The sequence below is a fragment of the Phalacrocorax carbo genome, chromosome 5, assembly GCF_963921805.1.
Source record: "Phalacrocorax carbo chromosome 5, bPhaCar2.1, whole genome shotgun sequence".
Classification (NCBI taxonomy): Eukaryota; Metazoa; Chordata; class Aves; order Suliformes; family Phalacrocoracidae; genus Phalacrocorax; species Phalacrocorax carbo.
In genome coordinates, this window is record NC_087517.1 from 44,649,099 (window position 1) to 44,658,637 (window position 9,539).

At 44.2% G+C, this 9,539-nt stretch overlaps 1 protein-coding gene across 9 annotated transcripts in view; it reads left to right on the forward strand.

The window, feature by feature from the left end:
• DIP2A (disco interacting protein 2 homolog A) overlaps window positions 1–5,655 on the forward strand; it is a 131,455-nt gene extending 125,800 nt beyond the window's left edge. For all 9 annotated transcript variants that reach the window (XM_064452255.1, XM_064452259.1, XM_064452256.1 and 6 more), the window contains one exon: window positions 228–5,655. In XM_064452255.1, coding sequence (XP_064308325.1) covers window positions 228–480 — 253 coding nt within the window. In that variant the 3' untranslated portion in view covers window positions 481–5,655. The remainder of the gene's footprint in view (window positions 1–227) is intronic.
• Window positions 5,656–9,539: the final 3,884 nt, after the last annotated feature.

The window sequence follows — 9,539 nt, forward strand, 5'->3', positions numbered from 1 at the left end:
TACATGGACAATTAAAAAACAAGTGGCGGAGAATATCCCAAGAAGTTACAGCTTTAATACTTCTTGATGTATGAATATTTTCACATTGCTATTATGTGCCTTGTTCTCATTTGTTATATTATTCAGGTACTTATAAAATTTATTTCAGGTGAGTCTGTCTTTGATAACTAGCTTCCTTTGACTCTGTATTTTTTCCTCACCATTGATATTTGTATCATGCCCAACAGCGCTGTGTTTACATGGACCAACTTGCTGGTGGTGGTTGTGGAATTAGAAGGCTCAGAACAAGAAGCATTGGACCTGGTCGCACTGGTAACAAATGTGGTTCTGGAACAGCATTATCTCATAGTAGGTGTTGTAGTCATTGTGGACCCCGGTGTTATTCCTATCAATTCCCGTGGTGAGAAACAACGAATGCACTTGAGAGATGGATTTTTAGCTGACCAGTTGGATCCTATTTATGTTGCCTACAACATGTGAAAAATGGAAAAATCACATCAAGGCTAAAGCACCAAAATCAAGGGACTTTGCCAATAATAACATCGGAATCCATTTTTCTGTGTTTTTAAAACCTGTTGAAGACCTTAGGAAAACTGAGATACTAATCTTCACAGTCCTTCATCTCTCAGATTGCATTTTCTTCCATGAATCTGTTTTAACAGTTACAGCTGTCTTAGGATGGTGAGTTTACTGGAATTCCTGAAGGAAACTTACTAGAATTGTCATGGACCGGTGGGTTTCATTTTTTGGGGGGGGGGTTTTGGTTTGTTGTTTTTTTTAAAAAAAAAAAAAATATGAATGTCAGTACTTGATGCACTGCATAAAAGGACATAAAGTGGGGTGGGGAGAGAACACCAGCTGTGAGGAGGACTCTTGGAAATAATACTGAAAGTCATGAGTAACCGTTCAGAGTTCACCCTCCACGTTATTGTTTGCAATATATTGGCAGTATCTGGGTTGGGGTTAAATATCAAGATTGCACACATCTCTGCCATATTCTCTACTGTACTGAAAGGAATTTTGCACATATACGGGATTTAAAAATGCAGCCCTTTTTATTTTAAAACACTGACTCACCCCCGTTCTGTAGAAACAAATTCATTCCAATCCCAGATTCAATCTAACAGCGATTATGCTGCTGTTCAGCCTTTTTGTATCAAGCAAAAACAAATACTGCAACTGTAACAAGGTTACTTATTGTGCCATGCTGGACTCTGTAATGCTATAAACTTTATAATAAAATATAAATTAATATCCAGTTTTAACTACTTGATGCAGGAGCCTTCACTGCTCCTGCTGTCATAACTTCATGATAAAGTTGCTTGTTTTCATAGCATTAGCTGTTAATTACTGCCCTGCATAACACCAAGTATTTGAAAATTCATTCCAAGCCAATAGTCTCTGAATGAGTCGTAGAAGTGTTTACAAAGCATGGTCTTAGAATGTGTTTTCCCTGAATATCCTGTGCTAAAACTTATGAAAGTGATTTTTTTTTTTCCCCACCATGGAAAAGATATATTTGATGTTAGTTAGCTTGATCTGCTGTGGTACAAACCTTTTTTTTTTCCTTGAGAGTTGTAAGAGTTGTATTTAGACTTTTTTGTTCAAGCTGAAATATCCAGTTGGCTGAGTCATGCTTGACTAATTAAGGTTTTGAAGTTTCTGCCTGATCTAATACTGCAGTGAACCTAATTCAGAAAGAGAATGGGAAATTACTCAAATACTTTGTGTATTTGAAGGTAAGCACGAGACTAGCAAATAATTATTTTTATAGAGTTGTTAAAGACTTTGAGCTACATAAATTTTTTTTAATAATGCCTGAGTTTGGTGAAAGAGCCAGGTTTTTCTGCAAGGCAGTTCTGCCAGGTTCAGTGCCTAAGAAAGATGGATGTCAGTCTCCTGAGATGAGAATATCAAATTGACTCTTGGTCAAATAAACTATAAAATCTTCAACAAAAAGCTTTCCTATATAGTAGTTGCCCTCATGGTGTTCTACTGTGGTGTATTATACAGCTGCATACTCTACTATGACTGTAATTATGTACAGAACTTGTGTAACTTATTAAGCATGGCAACCTCTAGCAGCAGACTGTGGGACACTCCTTGTAACAGAACAGCTGGCAAAAGGGAAAAACTACCTAACCCCAGTTATAATGTTGTAGTTTTTTAGCAAATAAAGCAGTTTAAGGTTTTTGTATTGAGATATTGATGACAGTGAGACGAGTTGCCTTGTAAAGTAAATCTAAAACAAAAAGCACATTAAATATTTCAAAACAGCTCTTGAAAATCTGACTCACTGGATGTTGGAACATGCCATTAGATCAAAAACTAGCTTTATGTACAGTACCGCTTTCACCTGCATTTAAAGCCTGAAGTGTTTTTTCTGCAAAATCGCATTACAGTTGCTTTACGATTAAAGCAATTGACCCATCCTCAAAGCCTTTGATGTTCCTGAACTTCCTGTTTTCAGTACCCAAACTGAAATGCCCTCCGGGGTCTGACTTCCCTCCCCGCCCACACCTGGCACCTACCACACACCCAGTTTTCCAAACCGGAGTACAGTTGGGGCAGGGAGGGGTGTGTGTGACATCCCTCCCCTCAGCAAGGCACTGCTTGTTTCACACAGAGCAGCCACTGACGAGTTCGGCTGCAAAGCCCTGCTGGCTCGAAGCAGGGGTAGAGGGAAGGAAGGGATGCAGCTTTGCTGCTGGTTCACGGTGCCACCTCAGGCCCTCACCCAGCTAAAACATGGTGGCCACATCCCCCTGTCAGCGGCCCCGTCGCCTGACGTCGCAGGGCACATGGGGCCGCCCCGCCTTCATGGTGTGGCGAGGCACTCCCCACCAGGGCTGAGCAGCTCCACGGGTGCGAGCAGTGTGAGAAGGCCTTTGACCAGGCCGGCGCCCTGGCCAAGCACTGCCGGGTCCACATCGGGGAGAAGCCCTACCGCTGCCCAATTTGCGCCAAGGCCTTCACTCTCTCCTCAGAGCTGGTGCTACATAAGCACACCCACACTGGGGAGTGGCCCCACGCCTGCCCGCTCTGTGGCAAGGCCTTCATCTCCTCCTCGTCCTCCACCTCTGTTCCCACACAGGTGAGCGGAAGTACCGGTGCCCTGTCTGCAGGAAGCTCTTCCTCCAGTCCTCCCACCTGGCACGCCACAAAGCCATTCACGCTAGCGAGAGGCCCTTAAAGTGCCAGGACTGTGGCAAGCTCTTTGGGCGTGCCTCACACCTCACAACCCACCGCCGCGTCCACATGGGCGAGAGGCCTTTCAAGTGCCTGCAGTGTGAGAAGCCCTTCACACAGAAGGCACGGCTGGCCCTTCACATCTGCCTGCACACAGCAACGGCCCTACAAGTGTGACAAGTGCGGGAAGAACTTCCGATCCTCCGCCCACCTCATGTCGCACCAGGTCCTTGGGTCAGGCGAGAGGAACTTCAAGTGCTCAACCTGCAGGAAGGCTTTCAAGCAGGCATCGTCTCTCAAGCAGCACCTGAAAACCCATGAGGCACGTGAGCCTCACTGCTGCTCCATCTGCAGCTGAGCCTTTTTCCAGGTCCTCTTTCCTCCGGTTTCACATGAAGGCACACAAAGAGGAGTGGCTGTACCACTGTTTGCTTTGCAAACGAACATATGCCAAAATTTCCACCTTTGAAAAACATTGTAAAAAGCACCAGCAAGGATGAAGAGAGGCCTGATGCTAAACCCAGGCCAATGACCACCAGGGCAAAAACACTGGCTGAAAAGAAAAAGCAGGAGTGGAAATAGCAGCACCAAGATGACAGCCTCCAGCAACCTCACCAGGCTGACCCAAAGCAGCAGCAGCAGCAGCTGGAAAGGCTGTAAAGGTCACTGAAACAAGAACTGTCCCTGGCCCTCTGGAATGTGGCTTACAGGAGATAGAGCATCTGATTTAATTTTTATCAAAAGAAAATGATGTGCTGCACCAGTGTTACTCCAAAGCATGTCTCCAAATAAAATTCTTTTTCTGATGCAAGGTTCAATGCAAACGCTTCTCTGGGGCACAGCAGATATGTAAAAGCCTGCTGAGGCTGCCCATGGTTGGTGTGGCATGCAGACTGCTCCGTGGTTACAGGGGAATTCCAGCCTGTTCACAGGCCCCCATGGTTTTGTTTCACATCAGCAGCATTTTCTAACCCAGGCTTCCAGGGATTCCTGAGCCAAGTGCCTGCTTTTACCCAGATTGAAAGAAGGATGCTTCTTTGTATGCAGAAATAAACTAAGTTGTAGTCTCTTAAATGAAGGCAAAGTTTTTTGTTTGAAGAAGCAAGAGAGGTGGCGGACCTACAGAAAACAGATTTGTACCAAAAGTGGGTTTAGGACACAAGCAGGAATGTATCACGCAAAAGGCAATTTGTTTTTAAAAGCACTGTACATATTGAGAAGATAGCATCTGTAAGCCTCTTCTGGGTTTCTCACTGTTAATTACAACAAGTCATTGTACTTAGCATCTAGATAATGCTGTGTATGAAGTGTTTAAAGCACGGCAGGTTTTATTGCTAAAGGAACTTATCTTTCTCAAAACTAATGAAGACAGGTGTCAAAAATCTGTAGTTCATCTTAAATCGAATGAATTCACATTTGAAATACCAGCTTGTAGTAAAGTTACTAAAATGATTTTTTTTTTAAACCTGATCTTTTGGCAATTTAAAATTAAGTAAAAGGGGCATTGTAAGCCCTGTCTCCTTCTGAATTAACAAATTGCCGTAGCTGGTTCACTGGCCAGTCAGCACACTGCGGGAATGAGGCAAGATGCCACAAAAGGGTTGCTGTTGAAGCTGAATGTTTCAGATTTACTCTAGGGTGGGAGATAGGACTGCAGTAGATATGAAATAACTTCGTAAACTTTAATAAAACTGCCTTTATTGCAGCAGAGTTCTTTGTGAGCCAGCACTTTCTACTGACTTTTTATAAGCTTTATGTCATTCCAGCAACAGTACTATAAGGTTACTTCACGCCTTTATTTATCGCTCATTGTTACCCGGGATTTTATTATAGCAGAAAAAAGAAAGCAGTGAGTTCATTTTAAGTTAACATTCCTGATTTCCTCTGCCAAGTCCATGATTTTTTAAATGTTATTTCCCTGCCATTGGGTGAAAACACTTGTTATGTACTTCAAGAATCTTTTTGGATAAGCATCTGGTTTTGGTTTCTGTAACATATTAGCAACTCCTATTTTAAGGCAAAAAAGGAATTTTCTGAAAGCTTGCACATTTAAAGTATTGCAACGTATCAGGCCAGAAATCATGTTAGTAGATGATAAGAGCTGGATTACATCTAAGAACTAATTTACAGCTAACAAAACTGTTATTGGATAATTCTCTTACTTTTTGTACTTCAGGATTTACTTGATGCTGGATATACTAAAATAGAGCTTTTATTGTTGAATTTATATCTATCTTCAGTTGGTTAATATACTTTAAATATTTACGTAGTCAGATATTTCAAATTAGATGCTTCCAAGCCAGAGTTTCTTGTCATGAAAAATTCTAATGTAAATTTTTGCTAGTCTTTAGATGTTCTTTTTGCGACCAGTCGTGTTGTTTAGGAGTTCAGTTATGTCAGTGCCATATAAGCAGAGTTCTATCTTTTTTTGGTATTTCAATACATTATTAAAATAGTATACACTGCTGTCTTTTCCTCCAGTTGCTTTTATTTTTTCTAATCCTGTTTTCTTCTAAACATAAAAGTTTTCATATGGAAGTAAAAGTATTTGCTAATTTTCTAGCATTCCTTAAAACTTAGTTTGCAAAGGTAACTGCAAAACGATTTGTCTTTATTTCTGGAATTTTTCTTTGCCAAACATGGACGACAATGCCGTGGTAGTTGTGTCTATACTTGTAATGTGGCATGTCTACGTGCAGAATTGAAATTTCAGTGGCAAGAAAATATAAAGTGGCCTTTTAAAGATCAGTTTTATGTTGCTCCTTAATAATTTTGAAGGTGTTTTATTTTGTTTTGTTTAAAAAGCTTCCCATTTTGCTCTTCTAGTTTCCTGCTCTGACAGCTGCCTTCCTGCTGCAATCTGGAGTCCACACTGTTTGGGATGCAGGATGAACTCAGACTTTGTACAGTAAAATCCAGTGTCAAGAATATTTCAGAATGGAAAAACTGAAAATATGTTCTAATTCCCTGACTGTTGCAGTACAGTAAGTACGGCTAGGCAAATCCTTTAGATTTAAAACCTGTTAGGGGGAACAAACTGAATCCATCCACAAACTCACAGAAATGCTGCCACTTTCTTTTGAAATGTATTTTTCAGTGTAATGTACAGAGGGAGCAGGAAGGTGCTTCCATGCTACTCAACTGCCAGGATGGGGTAGCACCTCTCAGTGCCATCACAGCTTGCGGTGCAGAGTTCTGAACGCATGGGAGATGTAACCTGGTGACACAGGGTTTTGTTTATGTAATTGCTTTATAGTCCGTCCAATAAGGTCAGGAATGTTCTTTCTCTGGGGTATAAACGCCCACATTTGATTTGTGGAAAAACCTTTTTTTTTGTCTTTTTAAGAAAAATTCTTTTTCTTGCTGTCAGCACATGAACTCTGCTGTGGAATGATTCAACCTGCATACACATCCCAATGACAGTTAACAAGATGAAGAATATTTCTGGGGGGATGTGCTAACAGCAATAATCAGCACTCTGGTGAGACTAGGTCTTACGTGGAAGCACTTTTTTGTGGGTGTCTGTAAGTGCTCTTCCAGTGCTGGTAGTTTTGTGTCTAATGCAGAGAAGAGGGTTCCCTTTCATAGATGGGCTTTGCCTATAATTATCTGGGGAGAAAGTAAAAGCGCAGATTCTAATCTCCCAGAACAAAAAGTAATGGCAGCATTTTATATTATGAAAACGTTGTTCAGCAGAGGTACAATACAGCATGCATGTACTCAATCTGCCTGTCTGTCACTTTTCTAGTTTGTGAAGTTAATTTGAGTCTGTTAAATGTCTCAGGATCCTCCTGTAGTACTTTCTTCTCTTGTTGCACTTTTAGTACTGTTGATAAGTAGTTCTTGTCTTGACAAGGCATTTAATATAAGAAACCATCTGTTGGTGCCCTTCCTGGTGGGAAATTCACTTGCGTCCTCTTCTCTAGGGAGTCATAACCATAACTGACAAATGCATCCAAACATCAGGTCGGCACTGCCAGTGTAATGCTGCTGTTTCGTCTTCGGGGAGCCTCCCAGGGCCCTGAGGATCCCATGGCACAGACCCCAGAGGTCCGCACTACCAAAACAGCCTTTCTGCAGGTTGTCACACACCAGCCTGCACTAATGACAAAAATGCGGATTTTCTGAGCTCCTCCAGATCAATCTAACCGGTGCCAGTGAGGTACTGTAAGGTCATGCGCACCTTGGGTACCCAGCAGGCTGATTCTGTTGGCTGGAACAGGAGCATAACTAAAAATTATTTCATAATGTCATTAGCCTATCACTTTCCCTTCCTGAAGAGCGAACTATCCCTGCCAGAGCCTGAAAACCAGTGGTGTCAAGACTGGCACTTTTAAGTATCTAGTCCGTCGTTGCTGGGAGGTTGGCAAGTTGCCTAAGCAACTTAAGCCTCCTTAAGAGCCAGCTGTGATGCCTGCCTTGCAAAGCTCTGACACCTGCTCCTTGGCCAGCCCCAAGGCTTGCGTGATTTTCCCCCAGAAAGCCTCGCCACACTTCTGAGCCCCTCACAGCACTGCTCAAACCCCTTGTTGGCATGGCAGCATCCTTTTTCTAGGCTGGACATGGGGCTTGCACAGTCTGTGGGGACCCAGGGTGTTAGCAGAGGTGCTGCAGGTGGCTGGCTGTGGGTGTGCCAGCGTATGTGAGGGGGAAGCATGAAAGAGGGATGAGCAGTGGTGAGCTGTCAGCAGAGGCACCTCATACTATGTGCTTGGGCCAGCATTGCCCAAACTGTTTTGCCTGCCTCCCCTGCTGTGCCAGCGTGCAGCTGTCCGCACAGTCTGAGCTCTCAGCTGAGGCACCACCTGTCTTGGAGAGCAGCAGGCCACAATGCAAGCAGAGCTGCAGTGCAGACTGGGTAGCATTGAGGCCTCTGACCATGCAGTCCCTGTTTCAGGAGTTTCACTTCAGGATAGCTCTGCTCCTTGCTGACTGAGGAGGTGTGTCTGGGACTCAGTAGCCGAGCACTGCGTACTGCACTGCTGGTGGTCAGGGTGCTCACCTCAAAGGAAGACATGCTCTCTTCCTCCCTGACAAGAGGCACCAGCTCCTGTGCCTTCTATGCCAGGTAAAACCTCTGTGAATTCCCAGTAGTGGTGTTGCTAAGTCAGGATCAGCCTTACTGCCAGAAACATGTGTTCAGTCATACTGTGTCACTCACTGCTCCTGCTTCCAATGCTCACCAAAGAACAGCCTGCTCTGCATCTCACTGGCTTTGCCAGCGCGCAAGCTGTGTGTTACGCCTACAGCTCTCTGCTGCTGCAGTGCTCTGCAGAGCTACTGAAAAGGCTCGGTCTTGGAGAACTATTCCTCATCCATGTGAACAGTGCTGGTGCAGCGAGGCAGAAGGCAGGTGGGACATGGAAACCTGCCAGACAGCCTCACCTGCGGACCCTTGTGCTGAAGCATCAGACCCCTCTGCTGAACTCAGGTTCAGGCTCGAGAGAGGGTCATGAGAGTCCCATCTACCCTGTCCAACCTTGGGGACACTCTGGGACAGAGAGTGTCCCCATTCACTATCCTCACATGCTTCCTCAGGTCCATACATACAAGTGTTGGAAACAGTTGAACCAAGAACTGATAAAGATGTTAAAAATCTGGTGGAAGTAACTTGGATGCTAAACAAGCTCTAAACAAATGAGCAGTACCCTAGGATGGCAAAACTGCTTTTTTAATTCTGGATGGAATACAAGATTATGTCTTTCTTGTATGCATGTATCTGCCTGAGTGTCCCTTTTCTTCACTTGGGGGAGGCAGATGAGAACAGCAAGATAGTGCCTGTCCAAAGACATGTCGTTTTGCATGTGAAATCATTATGAAATGTGGAATGAGGTAAAACCAGCAATGTCTGCGGGCATCTTTGTCATGAATTTGTCACTGTAGGTATTGCTGGCCGTGAATGCCTAACTCACAGATATCAGCTGAGCTGGATGGCAAGTGTGGACTGAAAAAGGCAGGAGCATAAGCTTCGGGGAAATTGTCCTAGGTTTAGTTTTAGCTTTCCAAAGGCTCACCAGTGCAAGCCCCTGAATGACCCTGGCAGCAGCGGACACATCCTGAACAGCAGCAGTCCCATGTAGGGGTGTTGTCCTCCTTTGGCCTCACAAGGTACATCTGCCAGTTTGGACAGCCAGGTGGACTATGGTGGCAGCAGCAACAGCCTTGAGCTGTTTGGCCAGCCACATTGATGCCAGGGAGGAGATGAAGGGCTGATGCCCTACAAGAAGCCCAGGGGTATGAGCCATAGCAGTGCTTCAGGCTACATCCTCCAGCTTTCCCCTCTGACAGTGCAGGGCAGCCAGGGAGCTGCGCGCAGCCTGGGACGAAAGGATGCACTTTTCACCAGAGAC